At 37.4% G+C, this 22,845-nt stretch overlaps 6 protein-coding genes, 1 non-coding gene and 1 pseudogene across 9 annotated transcripts; 4 read left to right on the top strand and 4 right to left on the bottom strand.

The window, feature by feature from the left end:
• Positions 1-118: 118 nt before the first annotated feature.
• LOC125189341 (putative late blight resistance protein homolog R1A-10) lies at positions 119-2,773 on the bottom strand. Its single transcript, XM_048086626.1, has one exon. It carries the CDS (start codon positions 2,771-2,773, stop codon positions 119-121), a length of 2,655 nt encoding a protein of 884 aa, XP_047942583.1.
• Positions 2,774-3,172: 399 nt separating this feature from the next.
• LOC125191239 (pectin acetylesterase 11-like) lies at positions 3,173-5,926 on the bottom strand. The gene is made up of 13 exons (XM_048088754.2): positions 5,837-5,926; positions 5,582-5,718; positions 5,422-5,504; positions 5,083-5,215; positions 4,924-5,003; positions 4,718-4,804; positions 4,510-4,634; positions 4,335-4,395; positions 4,200-4,253; positions 4,011-4,088; positions 3,809-3,911; positions 3,545-3,699; positions 3,173-3,463 (listed from the first exon to the last, which is right to left on the bottom strand). The coding sequence occupies exons 2-13, from the start codon at positions 5,715-5,717 to the stop codon at positions 3,434-3,436; spliced, it is 1,125 nt and encodes a 374-aa protein (XP_047944711.2). The 5' UTR covers position 5,718; positions 5,837-5,926; the 3' UTR covers positions 3,173-3,433.
• A 1,871-nt stretch (positions 5,927-7,797) lies between these two features.
• LOC125190516 (putative protein phosphatase 2C 25) lies at positions 7,798-9,591 on the top strand. Its single transcript, XM_048087839.2, has 4 exons — positions 7,798-8,206; positions 8,426-8,767; positions 8,856-9,035; positions 9,162-9,591. Exons 1-4 carry the CDS (start codon positions 7,847-7,849, stop codon positions 9,321-9,323), a joined length of 1,044 nt encoding a protein of 347 aa, XP_047943796.1. The 5' UTR covers positions 7,798-7,846; the 3' UTR covers positions 9,324-9,591.
• Positions 9,592-10,492: 901 nt separating this feature from the next.
• On the bottom strand, positions 10,493-12,667 carry LOC125190192 (uncharacterized). Its single transcript, XM_048087416.2, has 3 exons — positions 12,264-12,667; positions 11,422-11,476; positions 10,493-10,860 (listed from the first exon to the last, which is right to left on the bottom strand). Exons 1-3 carry the CDS (start codon positions 12,559-12,561, stop codon positions 10,710-10,712), a joined length of 504 nt encoding a protein of 167 aa, XP_047943373.1. The 5' UTR covers positions 12,562-12,667; the 3' UTR covers positions 10,493-10,709.
• Positions 12,668-12,748: 81 nt separating this feature from the next.
• Positions 12,749-15,570, top strand: LOC125190191 (uncharacterized; annotated as a pseudogene). The gene is made up of 2 exons (XR_016130578.1): positions 12,749-12,882; positions 13,222-15,570. The product of XR_016130578.1 is annotated as an uncharacterized LOC125190191 (transcript).
• On the top strand, positions 15,147-18,679 carry LOC125190190 (uncharacterized). Of its 2 annotated transcripts, XM_048087413.2 has the most exons (4): positions 15,147-15,265; positions 16,939-17,416; positions 17,521-17,647; positions 17,924-18,679. In XM_048087413.2, the coding sequence occupies exons 1-4, from the start codon at positions 15,244-15,246 to the stop codon at positions 18,467-18,469; spliced, it is 1,173 nt and encodes a 390-aa protein (XP_047943370.1). In that variant the 5' UTR covers positions 15,147-15,243; the 3' UTR covers positions 18,470-18,679. The 2 variants fall into 2 exon arrangements, with proteins under 2 accessions (XP_047943370.1, XP_047943369.1); XM_048087412.2 differs by lacking the exon at positions 15,147-15,265 and having other exon boundaries at positions 16,478-17,416.
• A 329-nt stretch (positions 18,680-19,008) lies between these two features.
• On the top strand, positions 19,009-19,125 carry LOC125191482 (U5 spliceosomal RNA). Its single transcript, XR_007171160.2, has one exon. It is a non-coding gene; the product is annotated as a U5 spliceosomal RNA (small nuclear RNA).
• Positions 19,126-19,488: 363 nt separating this feature from the next.
• Positions 19,489-22,801, bottom strand: LOC125186015 (triose phosphate/phosphate translocator, non-green plastid, chloroplastic-like). The gene is made up of 9 exons (XM_048082315.2): positions 22,285-22,801; positions 21,349-21,471; positions 21,112-21,264; positions 20,827-20,912; positions 20,633-20,717; positions 20,286-20,405; positions 20,068-20,136; positions 19,840-19,969; positions 19,489-19,754 (listed from the first exon to the last, which is right to left on the bottom strand). Exons 1-9 carry the CDS (start codon positions 22,657-22,659, stop codon positions 19,678-19,680), a joined length of 1,218 nt encoding a protein of 405 aa, XP_047938272.1. The 5' UTR covers positions 22,660-22,801; the 3' UTR covers positions 19,489-19,677.
• Positions 22,802-22,845: the final 44 nt, after the last annotated feature.

The raw sequence follows: 22,845 nt of genomic DNA, 5'->3' as shown, positions 1-22,845 counted from the left end.
AAAGCAAATACTTTCATACAATTCTATATATATACAGAAGAAGAGAGAAGGAAAAATGCAAGCAATGAAATCTAACAGAAATGAACAAGTGAGCTTCTATTCTAGATCAAGATTTCTCTCATGGCTGTTGCTTCCCATCATTCCAAGAATAATGCATAGTGAAATCCAAAGCTAACATTCCTTTCCCCCACTTTGCCTCTTTTATCTGCTTTTCAACCATAAGGTCACAGTCGTCTACTTCAATCATCGAAATATTATCTTCGCATTTCCAGTCGAGCTCTCGTAAATTGTAGCAGTGCTTTATGCTTAGATGCTCAAGCCTTTCGAAGCTTCCACTTTCAACTTTCCAGTGCGCAAGATCACAGTCTTCCATCAGAAGATATTCGAGCGCTGGAAACGTCTTCTCCTCGACTTCCCACTTTGGTCCTTGAAATGCATTGCATCGCAGCTTGAGCACTTTCAGCTTTTTTAATGAAGCAATCTTGCTCATGTCTGACCATGGATACCCCATCCCACTCAATGCCAACTTTTTTAGGTGTATTGGGAGATTTGGTAGTATAGGAGGAGGAACTAACTCAAACCTAAGTTCAGGATTCACTACCACACATTTAAGTGAGATCAAATTTTTGAGAATGGAAACATGATCAAAGTAACTCAGAGGCTCATCACAATGATCAGGTGGTAATTCGATTCGAATCCCTAACTTTGTTAAATTTTGGATTCTTTCGAAAACACCTCTTCTACAGCTACGAGCAGTCACATCCAAAAGTGTCGTGAGGTTTGGCAATGGGGTGCCCCATAAATCAGGTAGATCGCTTCCCATGACATGAAGATGCCTCAGTTCTTCGATGTCCCATACCTCTCGAGGCAGATACAAGGAAGCTTCACCTGATCTGATGTGCTGATGTGGACAAACAATCAAGAATTGAAGCCTTTGAAGTTTGGATATGGAAGGAGGGATCTCTCCGTCGTACGTGAGAGCAAGGTACTTTAACTCGAGTAGTTCCACTGCTTGTAATGGGAAATCATAGAAACGAATCTTGAGAGCATCAAGCACCTCAAGCTTTCTCAGCGCAGAACATATTGGCACTGGATATCGACTAAAGGGACCGTAAAGTAGGAGAAAACGTGCAGAGAATGCACAGTTATCCTCTAATGAATCGTATACCTCTTTGATACAAAGTAAGATGTTCTTGTGAATACACAACCTGCTCTGACCTTTTATACTTTCCTCTGAACTTTCTTCCCGACTGTCGAGTACGCAGAAAAAGTTGTTCTTCCTAGCTTCATGTTGACAGAGGTGCCACCACGAAGAATGGAGGCCACAAAGTTTGATCCCTTTCTCAGCAATGGACATTATAGAGGAGCTTCTAGTGCTCCTTTTGTAAACCATAACACTACTTGAAGCAAGCTCATCCAAACATTTTAGAGCATGCTTCTTTAATGATTTAGCCTTGTTCTGTTCAAGTAACCCCTCAGCAAGCCACATGTTTACGACCTTGGATGCGGGAATCTCAGCATTTTGAGGGAAAACTCCCATATACAAAAGGCACATCTTCAAATGATCAGGTAAGTTTTCATAGCTAGGATATAGTACCTTTGATACTTCATCATATGCAGCTTTAAAGACCTGATGCTTATCTCGCGTTGCTACCTCGTTCCAGTACTCCACCGTCTTCTCTTCTCTGGACAGGAGATGAGCCACTTTGATGATTGTAAGAGGAAGGCCGTCACATTTCTCTGCAATCTTCCTTCCAGCCTTCTCCAGCTGGAACGAGCATGGCTCCGTAGCAAACACATTCTCACGAAGAAGATCCCAACTTTCGTCCTTGTCCATAAGCCGCATATCCATGGAATCAATCCCGGATTCTAAGCCAGCGCGTTCGACCACTCCTTCCATCCTAGTGATAAGCAAAACTCTGCTCCCAACTAGATACTGAATAGTAGCTGCAAGCTTCTTTATGTCATGAGAAACTTGTGCATCCCACACATCATCCAATACAATCAAGAATCTCTTACCCTTCAAACTCTCTCTCAAGCACTCACTCACTCTCTCATCATCATCATCAGCATCTTCCATTTCATGGGAATTCACTTGATCTAGAATGTTCCTTATAATCTTGTGCAACTGCCACTCTCTGCCTACTTCCACCCAGGCACGACATTCAAACCATTCTACAATATCAAAATCTTGGTATATCGTACGCGCAAGAGTGGTCTTACCGATGCCCGCCATCCCAGCAACCGAGAGAAACTTCACATCCCGGTCCCACACTCTTACTAGCTCTTCCTTGAGCTCAGTCTGCAGATCGGATAATCCAACCATCTTGGCCTTGTTTGCACATAAATCTTCTTCGTGCTCCTCTTTCAGCTTCTTGAAAGTTTGAATCAAGGAATGGACATTAGGTTTTAGATGTGTCAAGCCTATCAAACGTGAGACTGGATCGCTAACTTGTTCTTCTTCATCTGGATTTAGGCCTAAGCGAAGTAACCTTCGGTTTCTCTGTTCAGGAACTTTGTCGTATTGCAGGGAGAGATGCAATGAAAATAGATGGTGGAATTTGGGTATTGCCTCGGCGATTTGTGCAAGCGAAGCTTTCAATCTTTCCCTGCTGCTGCTGTCCAATCTCCCCAAAAATTCTTGAAAGGAGACAACCTCTCTGTACAGGTGCTGTGTGAGTTGCAGAGATGGAGGATCAAAGCAAGCATCATAGTGCTTTAGATATCCCCGAATCTTGGACTTTAGTGGAAACAGAGCAGCATAAACTGCCATCTCTCTCAACTCTCTAGGGAGGAGACTTTACTAACTCAAGCTTATCAGAAAAGTGTAATTAGTTGATGATTTATGGAGTAGCAAAAGATTCAATCTTGTTTAATTCTGATATTGGTGTTAGAATTTTGAATATGGAGCTTTTGTGATACATTTTCTGAAATTTCGATTGAATCCCTGAATTCTCAAATATTCCCCAGATATGATTGAAATGTATGACTAGTGTGTCCTTTTCTAATCATATATAGGAGCTCACAATTCATATAAACCCGATTCCCCAAGTATATCCACAATTACGTTGTGATGTAACATGAAGTAAATAATTGTTTTCCTTATGAGTCTAAGTTATTAACTACATCAAATAAAAGTCAACGTCAACAGTTGAGAGATGACCTTCACTAATGAGACAACCCATGTAAGCATATTGACAACTTGTTAAAAAAATGTAATATTCGAATATGAAGTTAATTGAATAAAGGGTGTTACAAACTAGATCATGCAATTAAGTGCAGAAAATAATTTGATTCATGAATAACTACAAGTTGGATGTGTAGACAGAGTGGCAAGACATTTATGGACGAAGAGCTCCGGAGTGAGTGAGCTGCTGCAGTTCCGCGGTAAGTCATTCTCAACATCTATTTGCCGAAAAGAAGTCCGATCAAATTACCAATCACTAATGGCTTGAGCAATCGTCTGCACATTCCACAAAATAATTACTAATGCAGACATATGACACAAATTAAAGAAATAGATGGTCATATATATAGTGTTTACCTTATTTGCAAGTATGTTATTTCCTTGAAGAGATGAGCATGTCCATTCTTGTATTATCAAGATGTGGCCATGGAGGTAGCAAGAATGAACAAACATCCCTCTACTCAAAGAGTGCTTCAGCTTCAACAGAGCTCCAATGAAAGTGTTTCGAAAATCTGAAATTATATACATATACATATGCATGCATCACAGTAGTAATTTTTTAAAAATATATTGTTACATGAAATTAAGTTTATTTTACTCTCCAAATTATAGTTTGAATACCTCTCATTATTCCTAATTGTGTAGAATTGCAGTGTCTTAAATTTCCAAGGCAATTGCTCCATCCCAGCCTACCGCCAACTGCAGGCAGTGTGTTGTATTCAATCTGGAGCAAAACAAATTTATAATTAGAAACATAAATTTATTCATTAATAAACAATCAATCTGCTGTCCACTAAATTATACTACTAAGCCTAGCTATTACCTGAAATGCATCAAAGGCTGATTCGAGTAAAAAGAGGGGGGTCTGAATATCTCCAACATAATATTCCGGAAAAAGACACTGCAAAAGAGAAAATATTAAAGTGACATTTTGTTAGAATTTTGGTGCGTATAAAAAACAAGATAAATAAATATGCATATACTGTATTTTTTTAATTTGAACTTCTCTCACCAAATTTGGGTTCATTTTTGAGGTGCATGATTTGGGCAATGATTTACGTAATCCCTGCAAGTCACATTCCAGAAAAAATAAAAACAACAAACTAAAGCAATTCCAAGGAAATGTAGTGTAGTAAAGTATGCATACATGTGTTCTAATCACATCCGCGTAATATTTCTCTCTATAGTGGTCTCCAAGGAGACCCTTTCTGCAAGTAAATTAAACAAATTAATGTGTTAATAATTATAGTATATGCATATACTAACATATTCAATAATGTGTTTCACAAGATTGGAAGTAATAAATTGTCAGTTATATATACCCGTGAATGATAAAACCAGAATCTGAAACACACTTCACTCGACTATTTTTTTGAAAAAGTTTTCGAAACTTATCACAATGCAAGGTGGTCGTCATCGCACCGGCTGAGGTACCTACTAACATGGCCTGTTGGTAGAGCAAGATTTAACTAAGTAAACATAAATGATTGTGAAATATGTGAAAATATTAAGAAAATACGTAATTCATACGTTTTGGGCATTTCCCATTCCTTTAGAGAGCAATTCTTCCATCACGACTTTAAAAATCCTTGCACCCCGGTAAGTGACGTTGGTCCTCTGAAACAACAACAACAACAACAATAATAATAATAATAATAATAATAATAATAATAATATATAAATGCTCAAGAGAGGAGCTAAGAAAAAATATATACACACAACAATTGAAGACTTACTGGATCGACATGCTTGATATCCGACATAAATGATGAGCCGTCACAATAGTAAATATAAACTTTATGCCAATTGTAGAAATCTGAATGAACATGAAATCAAAATTGATCAAATTTCATTAAAAAAATGGCAAATATTAATTTATTTATTGAAAAATATACCTGGATTAAAAGTAGAATTTGTATCAAGTAACCCTGAGAAGTTGGTTTGATTACCAATAAATGGGTAAGTACTCCCTCGCGGTGTAGTTGATCTATTGTAACAATCTATTTTCGAACTACACCATCCACCAGACTAATATCCACAAACAATCAAGAAAAGATAATTTCATTACTATAACATTAATTTTATTTCTCTTCGTATTTTTAATATAAAACTACTCTATAAGTAGCATCTCTTTCTCTGTTTTTTATTCTAATATATTGATAAATTGTCAATAGATCATCAAATGATATAGAGATCATCATCAATTAAGCATTTTTTATGCATTATGTTTTTACCTGCAAATAAACAATCCAACTATTTGAGCCATTTCCATATCCCTCAAAATAGGAGTAAGCAGGTGGACTGCCATCTAAGCAAACTGTTGCATGGAAATAGTGATTATTTGTTGATGTGAATATATTTGAAGTAGTACCTAAAATAAGAATGTAAACCAACCTGCTCCTTTTGGAATAGCACTCTTTAGAAAAGTAATGTCTATTAATTGATCTCCATGAACTTGAGCACTCATCACAAGAACTGACCAAATAAATATACTTAACCAACCAGCCATGGTGATGATGCCACTTTCCATTCTTCACACACAAAAAAGTTGAAAAAAAATAACAAATGTTACCATTTCATTAATCAAACATAGAAAAGAAAATATATACATAATGTGAATTAACTAGCAATGTTAGTGAAAAATCAAACCTGTTCTCAGATGTTGGTCGCCTCCAAAAATGGTGAGTAATTGCTTCAAAATTGCTGGAATTTTATGAGGGAGAGCTATAAATATATATAATCGAAATAAAAGAAGCTATAATTATATATATATATATATGTCAATTTATAAATATTGTTTTTTATTATAATTTTGGATCTCGATGTAGATGAGAAGCCCTCGAGTTAATTTTGTCAACCAATTCAATCAAGTGGGATGATTCTGTCGGCATTCTATCCTGTTGACATAGTATTAAATTTATTTTGTTTAGTAAGTAAGCTTTATTAATATAAACTAGGTAACTGGAATTTAATTTATGAATGGATGCTAATATGAGAATAATTTTTATTCAAATTTTATGACTTACCCAAGCCGTTGATTTTTGTAGATGAAAGACTCGGGGCATCAATGGGCTTATAGATGTAATTATACATTTTTACAACTGTTTTGGGATATAGTATGATTAAGAATATCACACTTCAAAGTTACGTAAATTTAAAACCTCAAACTTGCTTTCATGTGAGTGATGACGATAAATTCTACAGTGGAATGATTGCTAAATTGTTTAATGTACTAGTAGTAGTAGTAATACTTAGATTTTATTTAGGAAGCCTAAGATCCCTAATAGTAGAATCATAAGGCCCAAGACTTTTAGCTCTTTTAATGTGGAGTACTAGCAACGTAGCAATTTGCATGTTTGGGCCTATAAGTACAAGCTGCAATTAAATTGGATAATTGATCATAACACTGATAAGTCTTTTTTATTTAACTGCACACGGAGCAAATTTAGTCTACTCCTTCTTAGATATCAGTCTTTTGGTATATAGGAGAAGTACATAGTAAAATACAAAAAAAAGCTTAAATACCTTTCAGCTTGTTATTTTGAAAAAAAGTTTATATTTTGGCTCCTTCATTTCTCACTATTTATTTTTAACGCAGTCACTTCGTGTCTTGAAAAATCTTGTCTTTTTTATTTAGTACTGGCACTCTTTACACTTTGATTTCATTCAGCTCTGATATTTCACAGTACTAGCAAACTTTTTATTCGCAACACTTCATCTCGACCAACAAAAAGTTAATTTGCAATGGTTTCTCAAATAAGTATACTTAACCTAGCTAATTGTTATTATGCATTCTTGTATCAACTTATTCTAATCCATTTTATTTTTGTATAATTAGCACAATCGGATACGAGTTAGAAAATGAACCATGATACATGCATGTTTTTTTAACAAAATTGATAACTCTTCCCCTTTCTAAACTAATAAGATCAAAGAGGCGGGAAATTTAATTATAGTACTAAACCCAAAAAATTTCCGTTTAATTGAAAATTTAAAGAAATTATGCAAGTACTATAATCTATGTATGTTGAATCCTTGATCTGTATTCTTCAATGGCATATGTTAAAATTAGAATAGTATGAGTCACTTTCTTATAAACGGTTATGATATTGATTGTTTAGGTAAAATATTTGCCCATCATTTAATTCCATAAGATAATCGAAACCCTATCACGACCGATTCATATGTAACGGTCAATCAAATCAATCCAGCCTAAATTGACAACCAATGAATCATGAAATTTAGTTTCTTACCATAATACATGCATCATCATGTTATGTTTGTTACCAAATCAAGACCATGAAAATTTCAAAATTGATATTGAATCTTCCCCTTTCTTTACTCCAGTTTGGGAAATGAATTGACTCCATCAATCATAATTCTCTAATTATAAGACCCACTCCTTTTCTGCCCCCAAAATTAGAATATTAATTCCGACTTAGTCAAGATCGTAAAATTAAAAGTAAATTTTCATCATCTCATAAAATAATTCAATAGGAAAGAGACAATAACAATCATATAAAACGGAGTTTACAATGAAGTGATTACCACCCCACCCACCCCCCTACCCTACCCCCCTTCTACAAAATCCTTAAAATTCGAACGTTGGAAGAAACAGAAACAGAAACCAAAATTGAATTGAAAAAGTAAAGAAAAAAAATGTCTTCTTGCACGGTTGCAATCTCGAGCTCGCCGGTTTTCTCTCCGTCGTCGTCGTCTTCCTCCGTGTGCTCTCCGAAAGCTTCATCTCCTCGGCTATTTCGGCTGCAGAAATCGAGCGGGCTCATCAAGGCCCTCTCCGGCGCCGGAGATTCGTCCCCGATTTTGAAGAGGAAGAGGCCGCCAAGGCTCAACATTCCGGTCTTCTGCGTGGACGAGAAGAAGGCGCCGGAGAAGTCGACGGAGGAGGCGGTGGAGGTGGAGGGAGATGGGTATTCCGTGTGTTGTAAGAGAGGAAGGAGGGATGCGATGGAGGATCGTTACTCTGCTGCTGTGGGCATCCAAGGTGACTCTAAGCAGGTAAAGCTTTGTTCTTTTTGTGTTATTTAGGAAGAAACACACGCATAGTTGTGTAAAGATTCGATCTTTTTTCCTTCTTGAAATCCTAGTTAAATGTGGTTTTGAATCTAGGTTTTAGTTTGAATGTGTCTTGATTGTTTTGTTCATTGTTATGGAAAAAATGTATTCTCTTGAATGGGTTTTGTTGCACTGTTTTAATTGTGTGATGTGGCAATGTAGGCATTCTTTGGCGTTTTTGATGGGCATGGGGGTGCAAAGGCTGCTGAGTTTGCATCTCAGAATTTGGACAAGAACATTATAGATGAACTAAACAGGAGGGGAGATCACAGCAGCATTGAGCTAGCTGTGAAGGGTGGTTACTTGACCACAGATTCTGAGTTTCTCAAGACAGATGTCCGAGGAGGGGCGTGCTGCGTGACAGCCCTCATCACCGGGGGAAACTTAGTGGTATCCAATGCTGGTGACTGTCGTGCCGTGTCTAGCAAAAATGGGGTGGCTGAGGCTCTCACCTCTGATCACCGCCCGTCTAGGGAAGACGAGAGGGAAAGGATTGAGATGTCGGTAAGCAGCCATGTTTGTGCATTAGTCCTGGTGTTTGGTCATGTTGATGGTTTGTTCTGTCTTGGGCTTATGTAGTATGCTGTTTCAGGGCGGTTTTGTTGAGTGCCGGAAGGGTGTTTGGCGAGTGTTAGGATCTCTAGCTGTTTCGAGGGCTATTGGAGACCAATACCTTAAACAATGGGTCACAGCCGAACCAGAGACCAAAGTCGTTAAGCTTGATCCAGAATATGAGTTTCTGCTCCTTGCTTCTGATGGATTATGGGATAAGGTAACCATCAACCAATCATCTAAGCCTTTTTGTTGCATTGCATCTCATACTTCGTCTCACTGCTTTGAGCCTATCTCATTGATGCAATGTTGGTCTCATATATGTACTATTCTTGATGTTTTGCAGGTTAGCAATCAGGAAGCAATAGACATTGCTCGTCCATTTTGCATAGACGTTGAAGAGCCACAGCCGCTATCAGCGTGTAGAAAGCTAGTTGATCTCTCTGTTTCTAGAGGCTCTGCTGATGACATTAGTGTGATGCTTATTCAACTGTGGAGATTCCATTAACAATTTGGATGTGGAATTGAGAAAAATTAACATAGAGATGACATGGTTTCGAAGCTCTCGGTGCAGCCGGGGTGGGATTGATGCGAATGAATCTTGACTCAAGTCTGATCCTAATTCTTTAGTGCTACATTGATTTACTGATTTCAGCTGGAGGGGAGGAGGGGAATAGTCTGATTATAATTCTTTTTTTGGGATATTTGCTCAAGTTATTTTGTAAATTTGGTTGATCCCATTTATTCATTAATTGGCATTCTTTTATTAGCCATCATACAGTGCTTTCTTTATTTTGATGCTACTGTCAATCCATGATTGAAGTTTGGAAGATGTGAGTTTGGTGCTCCAAATTGAAATAATTAATCAAAATGGCCGGTCCTTAAGGAAATCTAAGTACTACATCCTGCTTAGGAAAATAGAATCCAACTTGAATAGAATCCTTTTATAAAGAACCTAAAATGGGTCACACAACTCAAAATCTTCTATAGCACTAAAATTCAACTTTTCTAGGTAATACCTTCTTCTTCAATTAAAAATAGTCTGGATGATAGACATAGTATTTTAACGTATAATTAGTAAAGTAAAAATAATAGAAAGAAAAAGTGATTGAAGCATTATTAATGAAAAATAAAACACACCTGCCTAACTAAATAGAGATAGAAACTTATCATAAATAGATAGATTTTAATAGACGAACAAAATGAAAAAAACAAGACTAATTTTCATAAACAAGATACTCCCTCCGTCTAGACTAAGATGACACATTTTTTGGTCGGCACGAGATTTTAGGAGTTATTGGTTAAAAGTGTTTAATTGGAGAGAGAACGGTGGGTGTAAGTATTAAAATAAAGAGAGAAAGAAAGATGAATATTTTAATAAAAATGTGAAAAAGTGGTTGGTTGTATTAATTGAAGAAAGAAAGTTAAAAAAAAAAATCATCTCAGTTGGTACAAACTAAAAAAAAAACGTGTCTATCTTAAATGGGATGGAGGGAGTAGAAAATATTACTCCTCTTGTGCTCATGTACGTCTTTGAATTGAAGATGGGGATATTACTACCATCAAAGTCGCTCCAAAAGTTCAGTGTAATACTCACAAGCAAAAGAAACTTGATAATGAGAAAAATAGAACCTTTTTAATACAAGTACGTAAAAACATTAGCATTTTCCACATATATAGAAGAAATAAATTAGATTTCCAAAACGACAAAAACACAATTCAACAAGCATGGAACACCCAAAAACTCATGTACAGTATCTTCTGTTTCACGCTAATAGGATCGCAAGAAAAGCAACCATTTAAAAAGAAGAAGCTAGCGAAATCGAATTCCTGAGATTAAACATTATTGTAACATGACCAAGAACAGTCTCTTGGAATGCCTGAGTGTGCATTCTCAAGCATCAGCAGCTTTGGCCTCCAGAGGCGTAGCACTTGGCTTTGATCTTTTTGCCTCGTAGTCTTTGACAGCTGCCTTGATTGCATCCTCAGCAAGCATGCTGCAGTGTAGTTTGACAGGCGGAAGGGAGAGATGCTTTGCAATTTCCCTGCAGTCCAGATATGAATGAGGAAGACAAATAACGAGAGGGAACCATATGAGCAACCCATAGATCATTTGTGAGTTAAATTATCCAGATAAGAAGTTTTTAGCTTTGGACTGTAGTAAGTGAAGCGCTTCTGGCATCGAACGATCGACTTTCCAACTCTGTTGATGAGGCTCTAATTCAAAAGCAGACATGCTTTGGAAGCAAACACATACTGTGAATAATTTCTGTTAAGGAGGCCTGGCGGAAGGTTTGAGAGAACACTGAATGTTTCCTTAAAATCTCTATTTCTTTTCATTCTTTATAATTTAAGAATTCGGAAAGAAATTGAAAATGTTATCCCCACTGATAGAAGCTCAGAATTAATTATGCTCATGTTTGCTGAATACTTGATTAATTAGAGCCAAAAGATAAACACATAAAATCACAGACCAACCTTAGTCATGTCGTACAAACTAAAACCAACGGAACAGAGGGCAAGACCATAAGATGAATTAACCATGCATAAAGAACTTCACGAATAAAAGGTTCATCAATAGAATCAAGCATGTGCTTGGAACTTACGTATTTTTTATCGTCAGAACTTCCTCCATTGGCTTACCTTTCACCCATTCAGTTGCTGAAAATGAAAAATATTGTGTTATAGCAGTATATTCCATTGAACTAAACTTTGTTTACAGATGCAGAAGAATATAAGACTAAATCATGGAATCTCTGGCAGTTTAAATATTTACTTTTGCATCTGCATATGATAAAAAGTAGAATATGCTAGTAACGAAATAGCAGGGAAATATACGTATAAACTATTGTGGCAGCATCAAATAAATGAAAAGATAGCAAGAAAATCAACGGACATAAACAATTCTCAATCTCCACACATGCTTATAAGAAATTCCAAAGATACCAACACAAACAAGGCATCGTGCTCGCCTTTCATCATAATTACAGTTAACTCAAAATGAGTAACACCACCAAAGCACCTGTAATTACACCAGGTTTATATCCCTGGAAACATAAGATTAAGAGGCACAACTAAAGTCCTCAAATTGGGTGATAACAGACATAAGAGGCACGACTAAATTCCTCAAATTGGGTGATAACAAACATAAGAGGCACGACTAAATTCCTCAAATTGGGGATAACAAACATAAGAGGCACGACTAAATTCCTCAAATTGGGTGATAATACTACAATTCTCTGGTCAATTCTGTAAGCACAAAACCTCCTCCAATCATACCTAAAACATACCAAACTCCACTCTCTCTCGCTCGGTATCTTTAGTTCCTCAATACCAGCTCCGAATTCATCAATTAACCAATCCACAAAATATGTCAAATCATAAATTCAATTTTTTAGGTGATATTACGGAAAGCATAGAACTTTTCGATTCAATTCAATCGACATACCCACAGAGGAGGAGGCGATAGCGGAACCACATCCGAAAGTCTTAAAGCAAGCATCCACGATTTTACCGCTCTCCTCATCAACCCTAATCTGCAATTTCATGACGTCACCACACGCCGGTGCTCCAACGAGACCCGTTCCCACATTGGGATCGTTCTTGTCGAATGACCCGACGTTCCTCGGGTTGTCGTAGTGGTCCACCACTCTCTCGTGGTACATCCGCCGCAGGGCGCTACCGCCGGCAGCCCCGGAGCACCGGAGACGTCCGGCGAGACTCGTGGTTGCTATATGCCTCAACATATTTGGATTGAGTTTCGAGAATTTTTCCAATTGGAATTTCTTTGTTATTTGCCGATTGAGATGTTGCTCTCTTTTTTCCCCCAATTAGTCAGTGTAAATGGTGAGGCGGTGATTGGTGGCCACATATTGCCCTCTTATTTTAAATAAACAGTTTTTTTTATTATTAAAAAAGTAAATAATTAGTGTTTGATTAGAATTAAACGAATTCATTAAAAAAAGTAAATTCTCTTAAAAACGCTTGTAAAGCTATTTCGAGATTCTTCCAACCGCCGGCACCGAAGAGCTCTTCTCCGCCGAAAGCCGGAAGCTGCATCTAACAATGTAAATATCAACTTCGTTACATCAATTTCGAATTCTCATCTTTTTTTCGTTGGGAAAAATGTTTTTTTGGTTAGATCTGAATTGGAGCAGTTACTGTAAAATTTTGCTTAGTAAAGCTACTTTAAATTTTGATGTTCATTATATACTACTACTATGTTGTAGTGTATAGCTTAATCGAAGTTACAATTTAGTGTAATGTTTGTTGAATTCATCTAGTTTAATTACTGGATGCTTTAGAATTGCTTAGTTATCGAGAAAACATGGAATCTTCTCAGGCTTTAGGTATATACTTTTCGTTTATTATTTTGATTCTTAGTTTCTGGTCTTTCTCATCTCCAGCTAGTAATGGGTGATGAAGGTGCAGTCGATAATATGAACCAGAATAGTGAGGAGAAAATCAAGCAGAAGAAAAATGATAAGAAAAGTAGTGCCAGAAGTGTAGTAGAGTTCCATACTGAGTCCGCTCGAACATCTGAGAATGAAGGTATTTCTGAAGTGGAGGGATCATAAAAGGGGCAAAGAAAAGAAGAAGAATAAGAAAAGTAAGGGAGCCGAAGATGTTGAGGCTGACATGAAGAGTGGTTCTAGAAAAGGTGAATTGAGTGTAGTATCTGGTGGTGGTCCACTAAAGATTGCTAATGCTGAAAGAAATGGGGAGAGAAATCGAAGAGAGAAAAGGAAGGATAAGAATGAGATAGTGGAGTCACATGATACTGATGAGGTAAAGAGGAACGAGAGTACTGATTGGCAAGAGGGAGGACATGTATTCGGAAAAGTGAATGGCAAAGAAGTTCTGAAAGAGAAGATTAAGCAGAAAGTGAAAAGAATTGACAGTGAGGTGGGAGAGAAAGATGGAGAAGTGATCCTAGAGCATAGTGAGAGTTGCATAGCCAGTGCCGCAGAGATTAGGGAGGATATGAAGAGGACAAGAAAAGGAGGAAGGATGTCAATTTTTCCAGGTCAAAAGACACGCATATTGAAAATAAATCGGCTGAAGTTGGTTTATCTTCAAAACGGCAGGAAAATGTGCTTTATGATGTTGAAGATCATACTCAGTCAGCAAAAGAAGATGGTGGCACCAAGAATAATCATGAAATGAAGAAAAAGAAGAAGCACAAAAAGAAGGAGAACCACAAAGATGATCTGCCTTCTTCCCAGCAAAAGTATGTAGATAGTGACTCCAATACCAATAGCGTTCTGAATACTAAGGAGACACAAAATAATGAAGCAGCAGAATTCACAATCAAAAGGAAGAGTAATGTTTTGGAAAATGGTTCTAGTGATGAACGTGACAACGGAGCTGAGTATGCAAAGAAAGGGAAAAGGAGAAAGACTTTTTTGGTGGTGAAAGGTTCAGATGATACTTCACCTAATAAAAGTAATAAGAAAGTCAGATTTTCTGATCGGGTTGAGGTATTTACTCTCCCTCCTAGATCAAATACTGAGGATGGTAATGTAGAGAAGGACAATCTGGTAATGGGCAAGCGATTCACACGAGAGGAAGATGAGGTTGTGAAAGGTGCTGTTATGAAGTACATAGAGGAACATGAGTTAGGAGATGAAGGTTTGCAAATGATCTTGAACTCTGGCAAGCACCCTGAAGTGAAAGGTTGCTGGAAAGAAATAGCATCTTCCATACCATACAGGCCACGTAGTGCGATATATTATCGTGCTCGGATTTTATTTATGAGGTCTAAGAGCCGGAAATGGACTCAAGAAGAGTATGGCATGATATTGAAATACCAGGAAGAGCATGGTAACAAGTGGAGGGCGTTGGCAGATGAACTTGGTAAACATGCATGGCATGTCAAGGATACTTGGCGCAGGATAAAAGTACGTAGGAAGAAAGGAAATTGGTCACAAGAAGAGTATCAGAGATTATTTGATCTGGTGAATACTGATCTACAATTGAAACTTTCTGAAGAGAAGAAGTCCAAGCATGGAATGTTGCGCGACAATATCTGTTGGAGTGCAATTAGTGATGAGTTATCCACTCGACCTCAATCGACCTGCTGTCTAAAGTGGTACAATCAGTTAACATCACCTATGGTAGCTCAGGGTTTATGGGCCGATTCAGATGACTATCGTCTGCTTAGTGCCCTTTATCAATTGGATGCAAATTGTGTGGAAGATGTCGACTGGGATGATCTTATTGATACCAGAGCTGGAGATGTATGTCGGAAGCGTTGGAACCAGATGGTTCTACATATAGGTTCCCATGGAAATAAATCATTTGCTGAACAAGTTGAATTATTGGCTCAAATACTGCCCGCATCTTCTTGAAGCAAGAGAAACCTGGGATAGCAAACCAAGGGTTCCTTGATCTGCCCTTTGTAGCTGTGGAGTTTAAAGCTTGATGTCATGAAGAAAATCACTTCTGAAGGTTTTTCGTCTCTCCATTTCTCTTTTAGTCTCATTGGTATCTGTACTCTGGTCTGTCATCTTTTGTTTTGACTTTGGAAGATCCTACATACTATGCCATACATGAAGATTTTGTCCTTTACATTTACATTTTCTGTTTGCCTGTAAAAAATCAACTTTCAGTGGATTTGAGTATGGTATGATCTTATCTTTTTAGGTGAACCAGGATTAGGACGAGTTCTTTGAGTTTGTACTAGACTACCTGCTTAGTCAAATTTGTATCTTCTTGTAAAACTTTTTGTAGTTGAATACTTGAATTTCTGATAAGACTTAATTCATGTTTATTATAAGGAAATTGAAGGAATGTTTTCACATGAGTTGCCAGAAGTAAATTATTTTAACCATTTAATGCTGAACTCTGAGTAGCTAATAAATGATAGTATTGTTTACAAATTCTATTTGACTTAATTCTAAACCCATAATCAATTTCAGCATTAAATTTCACTTTAAGGAGCAGTAAATAATTCTGAAATTAATGCATCATAATGTGGGAGAGATGACTGAAAGACATAATTAATGTTACGGTTACAGAAATTTATTTATTTTACTTGTTACAAAGATGTATGCCAAGGAATATGAAATTAAACTACTAGTATCTTTCAGTAATTCAATTATTTTAACATAACTCTGAAGCTCAGATTCTCTCACACAAATTGACAACCTTACCATATGATTTAGTAACTACTAGTTTTATGTGGACAAATAATGATGCACAATAGATTTCAGTTGCATTGAAATATTGTACTTGTCATGTAAAATGATGGAAACTAAGTCATATATGCAGAGTTGGGTTACAATTTATTTAGATAATCCAGTATTCACAAGTTTGAATTGCATTTTTTAATTGAAATTTTTATCTGCAAGTTTGGAAAATCACCCCAAATTTTCATTTTCCTGCTGGAAACACTGCATAATTACTATTGAAGAAATACATTTCATTTGATAAATTAATTTCCTCAAACCTCTAATGTCGACAATAAAATGTGGAGGCTAATTTCAAATTACAAATGCCCTAAACTACAATATATGTTGCGCCCTGCTTGTTTTTTCCATTGCCAGTTCTGGTAGTGATTTTCATGAGATCCACTATAGTCTGTATGCATTGTTCAAAAACAAGCTTATTGACATAAGAATTGAATACTGAAAGTATATTTCATTTTTGAATTTTTCTTAGGTTAAGTTTGATAATTGGATGAACAATCAGGACCTATAGTCAGGTGTCGATATCTAGATTTTAGAGAGCCATGGTTGTGATCTGCATTAGTGTTTGGTCCCTATTTTTCTTTTTCTTGTTTTCATCTTAAACAACCATAGTTGCTTGCTTATTCAACCGTTGGATCAACCCACAGATCGATGGTCCACAGTAGTTCCAAAGCTTTACATACGTTTTTACTTCGGTAATAAATACTTACATAACTGCACTATAAGAGACTCAAGAAACAGATTTTCACCATAGCATACGCCCCCATCTTGCTGCCTTATTCCCTCTCATGCCCCTCCCGAATGCTCCAATGGAGACCAATAAGAGCAACTGCAGCGCGATTTCTCTTCCTACTGGCTTCTCTAATATTAACCTGAAGCATGAAATCCTAGATGATGACTTTGTCATGGATAATAATATCTCACCATCAAAAGGTTATCTTCAAGATTTCCAAGACCTCGGACAGCTTCTGGTGACAGCTTCATTCTGTAATTGGGATACTGGGATACACGCCAATGGCTTCGATCCATTTGCTTCCCTTCCCCATTGCTCTGTTACAGATTTTGGTTTATACAAGTTTAAGCCTTCTGAGGAAAACGGGGGCATGCATTCAGCCATTCAGGACTTCCAGGCTGGTGGATTCTTGAACTTTGCAGACAGGAAAGATTTGTCAATTGTAACTAAAACAGCTTCTGCATACAATTCAAAGCCTTTATGCTTTGCGGTTCCTGATGAGAGCTCTTGTGTGACTGGTATTAATTCTGGCCATGACAAAGATGGCAGTAAAAGAAACAATGATACAGTTCACGCCACTAATGGCAACGTCAGTGAATCTCTGTCAACCAAAAAGTCTGTTAGGGCCCCAAAGAAGTCTAAATCAGCCAAGGGGCAGTGGACTGCTGAAGAGGACAGGTGAGTTACCAAAAAAAGAAAAAAATAAATAAGTGTTTTATTTTTGTATCTTCATTCGTACTTTATTTGTTTGAGGCTTGAGTGCTTTACTCTGTAATCTGCAGGCTCTTGATCCATCTGGTGGAGAAATATGGTGTGAGAAAATGGTCTAATATTGCCCAAATGCTGAAAGGCAGGATAGGCAAGCAGTGCAGAGAGAGATGGCATAACCATCTGAGGCCTGATATTAAAGTCGGTTTGAATTATCCATACCTGTTCTGTTTCTTGTTCATTAACAATTAATAAGTGATCTAGTTTATGCATTCGTATATCAATAAGTATATGTTGACTGTATTTAAATTTTCTTTATTGTACATATGACAAGTGCTTTGATCATCTCTTATCTTTTCCACTGGATCTTCCTAGAAACATGACTCTCATGTTTTAGTTTTTTATGATAATTTATTTTACATTGATTTGGTAGAATCCATTGAATAATCTTTGCTTCCATAATTTTGTCAAATTCAGAAGGATGTATGGACTTTGGAGGAAGACAGAATACTAATTGAGGTTCATTCTCAAGTGGGGAACAAATGGGCTGAAATCGCGAAGAGTCTCCCTGGAAGGACTGAGAACACCATCAAGAACCATTGGAACGCGACTAAGAGGAGGCAATTCACCAGACGAAAATGCAGGACCAAATGGCCGAGGCCTAGTTCCCTCCTCCAGAACTACATCAAGAGCCTCAACTTTGAGAAAGAGAGCAGCAGCAAGAGATCGAAAAAGAACCAACCGCCGGCCACGAACAGTTCAATTACCACAGCTCAGGAGACGAGCATCGAGTTCAGCCTGGATGATCACATGGTGCAGGAATACGAGTTTGATGAGATCCAAGATCTCACATTTGATGATGATAGCCTTTTCACTGGGAGCAGCATCAACATGTTGATGGATGATGGCATTCCGTATGAAATTGACGACGGACAATGCTTTGGTGCTGGGCTTCCACTTGATATCCCTCCATTGATGCAGTGTGGAGTGAAGAAAGAGCTTGATTTCCATGGGAATGCCTGAAATAAGAAATTTGAATGAGGAGGGTGATAATAAATCTTTATTATATTGTCTATTTATTTAGTTTTACTATAGGGATACTTGTTTTTTCTATACTATGGCATAAACGTGTATGATTTGCCTCAATGGAGTCGCTCAAAGTTGGAACAATGTTATATCCTGTACTGTTTTATTACTCTTTTAAAAATAATAAATGAAATATTTATTTAAAAAGTTTTTTTTTGCTGAATTCGAACTGAGTTGAGTATATATAATTAGCACAGATGTGCAATACCATTACTTTTACGATTAATTTTAGCAAAATGATGAAGTACACATTAAAACTGATGTTTTAAACCTAAGGATAGAATTGAAAAATGCATCAATATTAAAGCGGAAAGTGATAAAAAATTGTTATCAAAACCTCGTTTTACTAAATAAAAGTGAATAAAAACTGTCCTTTAAATAAAAAGGGAAACCAATCCCACATCGACGAGAGTAGGCTGATATATAGCGTGGGAAGTACTATAAAATGACAGCCGAAGTCCAGCTAGCAATCACGCAGCTGTGCGTCGAGCACATAGCGAACTATTCTTTCGCCTTTTACTAAAGAATACCGTGTGTTCGTCGCTAATTAAGCGGCATATGCTTATTTTTGGAGGGTTGTCTTTTTACAGGACAACCCAACAAATTCTAGTTTAATATTTTTTCGTACATATATTTCTAGTGATATTGTCTTAAACATTTTGAGGCATGGTAACGAACGCTCCATCGTAAGCGCTTTAACATGTTTAGATGCTTCGTAGTTTATGCTATGCCAAACATTTTGAAGCATGGTAACGAATGCTCCATTTTTCTTACAGTTGTTTCTAAAATTTACTCTCCTTAGCTTATTTTTAATTTTAGAATTGATTATGTAATAATTCCTTTTAAATTATAAATAGATTGTTCATTGCGTTTAGGGTTCATTGAAGTCGGAATTTTGCAAACATGTCACAATTAATGGTGACTGGAGTATAAAAACTAAGACAAGTACCCCAAAAGAGCAAAACCAAATCATTACATTTCTAGTAGTCAAGATATTCATGAAAGAATTTTCCGATATTAGTAGGGAAAGACAGAAAACAGAGTAGCAAAAACCGTCAAACAACTCCTCATGACAAGCAAGCAAACGTACAACAATGGTTGATTTTCTAGTCTACCAACAAAAATTTGATCCTAACACCAACACCTTAAGCCGTCTTGGGCTTTGGCTTGATGCGCTTCACCCTCGAATATAAGAACACTCCAGCAAGGGCTACTCCAGTACCTGCATCCCACCATCCAAAAAGTTCAAAATTGTTCAATTCAACTATTTCATCTTATCTTATCCCAAAGTAGTCGTTCGTTCGTACCTAGGGAGTTGATAGGTGAGACGGGTGTGCGGAAGAAGAGAACCGAAGTTACAATCACCACCACTCGCTTAACACAGTTTCCTACGGAATGGGTGACAGGAGATACACGCTGCAATATCATGTACGAGACCTGCACCAACAGCTCTCTTTAGCACTTAAGCAACATTATAAGTTAACATTTTCCAAAAAGCTAGATTAACTATAAGAACAAACACCGACAATGAGTACCTGTTGATATGCATGGAAGCAGAGAGCTGCAATGAGAGATCTAGTGTAGAGCTGATTGACATTCACCCCCTGCCAAAAGAAAAGACAAAACATAACGTACACTCGTTAGCAAACGTCACTGGTCATGTCTAGAAGAAATTAACAGTGAAAAATTTGCAATTAACAAATGCATGTTTCATATACTGATAAGGAATGTCCTGCTTTCTGTATATACTTACAGTAGCCTGAAGGTATGCAGGTGTAAGCTTGAAGCCTTCCATGAAAAAGGCGATAGGTGCCATCAAGAAGAAGGACATAATGGTAATGATTGAGAACAGAGTGATATTGTCCAAGGAATCCTGCGTGAAGAGGAATTGAAATGAAGCACTATTCTGGAAAAGCAGACAGAAAGTATGTAAAATCCCTAATCCATTTTACCGAGCACAAGAAGCAGATATTGAAACAACATACTTTTAGGGAAATTAAGCCAGTAGAAAAGTTGAACAAATTGTAAAAGATCACCTCAGGCACTTATCACTCTTCAGGACTCTATAAAAACACACTGTTATTTAAGTAGAAAACATACCTCTTTCTTTACCATAAACTTTTTGCTAAGGACGTTGCGCGATTGATTTGTCAAATTTGAGGCCATGGCACTCCAAAATCCAGCCCTTCAAAAAAAAACAAAGATTGTGAGGATATAACTAAGCTGATAATTTTGGATAAAGGCAATGACAAAATTGATGAGTGATTTAGTAGCAATATGTCATGATTCTTTACCAATTGAAAGAGGCCTCAGTCATCGATGCCAAAGCTACTCCACCAACAATTGGCATAAGGGATGAAACTACCCATAGTGTTGGGAACTGCAAAAGAGAGGTCAAGGCAAAGTAAGATATCATAAACCGCATAATCCAAACATCAAAGAACACAACAAAGGAAACAGGCAGCCACGTTCTATGTAACCAAATGCCATTAAGTGAAAACAAATTGACCTTCACAAAGATATTGTATGCTACCAATAGAGCATATTTGAATATATTTAAGAGAACGGGGACATCTCACCTCTCCCAAGAACATGGCAGAGAGGACCACAGAGAAGAAAGGCTCCATAGCTTTGATTGTATGAGTGAATGAAACAGCAACTTTTCCAAGACTCATATTGGTGAAGAGATTGCCTAGCGTATGAACCATGGCCAATGGAAGAATTCCAGCAAGCTGCAAAATTTGGACCCAGAATCATAGTTAATGCTTATGTCAATAAACTGATTTGAATATATCCATGGAGTGTTCAAGAAGTACCTGGGATCCACTGATTTTAGGCCGTTTGTACAGATTCAAAGTCCACATTGTAACAACAAGCACAGTTCCGACAGCAAATTGCACAAGGGTTACCGTCATTGGGTAGTGAAAAGCTTTGAGAACCTAACATAAAAGCATGATCGTCATCATCATCATCACATACATTAGTAACACCACACTAAATAAATGGATTTAGATGATATCTGACTTCCACAAGCTCAGAGCTTCGACAAAATAATCATCATCTTAAAATTACATACTCCTTTAGTAAAATCCCAAATCATTACATCAATTCCCTCAAAAGGGAAAATGAATATCCACTGACATGAGATGTGTTTAATCTGAAACAAATGTTTTTAAGAACACTAAATACATAATAAACAGCAAATGATCCATGTATGCAAAACCATTTTACTGAAATCGCACTCAACAGCAAACAAACTCTGAGGCAACTCAAAATAACAAAAAAATTCATCTAGTGTGATATTGCCATTAAAGCCACATTCTTCCTAGCTCTAGCTCGCAGCATACAGCCAGGAAAAAAAAAAGCAACATAAAGCAGCATGAGACAGAAAGCTAAGATCTTTCCCGGAAACCACTTCAACATAAAGGATAAAAAATGAGTAAAGGTACAATGCACTATAGATACTCCCTAAATTCTTTCTACTCCTAAAATACATCCTAAAAGGGAAACAACATAAATAAACAAAAAACAATAGACTTAAATAATTGCTGTAAAAATCACTTCAACATAAAGGAATCGGAAAAGAATTAAGGCACAAAGCAGTGTAACAACCAAAATCAAATTTGTTTTGCTCAGATTTAATAAACATTGAGCAATCAGGCACAATTACAAATCGGAATCTGCCCAAACATGCAGAAATTAAAGGAGAAGAAATACATAAATCAGAGCACAAAATAGAGAGCAACAACTACCTGCTTGTTATAGATATTGAAGTAGATGTTAAACAGGTACCATAGCCCGAACAGAGATCCGAGCACCACCGTATCCATGGCGGAGCTCTTCGGCTTCGGGATCTCCGCCGGCCCAGCGCTCTCCGCCGTGGCGCGAGACACAAGCCCATCAGATTCGGGCTCGGGGGGTCCCGGATTCGGGCCGGCCACCCACCCATTCTGCTTCAGCGAGCAGCTAATCGGGCTCAATTTTCGGGCCGATGCAGAAAAGGCACCGGGGAAATGGAAGTTTCCATGGGGGAGGGCGGCGATGGAGTTGAGGCCGCGAGCGGGGAGGCTGCGGGGACGGGAGGAGAGAGAAAGAGAAGGCGCGAATGTGATGGCCGTGCTCTGCATTTTCACTCGGATCAATGGAGGAATTGTGTGGGAGTGAGTGTGTGAATATAAGAGAGGAACGTCGGAGGCTCCGTCGAGAAGGGAGAAGAGTTGGTGACAGTGTGAAGGGTATTATAGACTCAACAATTTTTGTACGTATACGTCAGGGATATTCTCGGCATTTCCGACACTCACAAAATAGGGGAT

The sequence above is a fragment of the Salvia hispanica genome, chromosome 5, assembly GCF_029641045.1.
Source record: "Salvia hispanica isolate PSC_SH4W2 chromosome 5, Shi_PSC_v1, whole genome shotgun sequence".
In the NCBI taxonomy this organism is placed as follows: Eukaryota; Viridiplantae; Streptophyta; class Magnoliopsida; order Lamiales; family Lamiaceae; genus Salvia; species Salvia hispanica.
The sequence above is the reverse complement of the archived record's forward strand: the minus strand, read 5'-3'. Positions and strand labels throughout refer to the sequence as shown.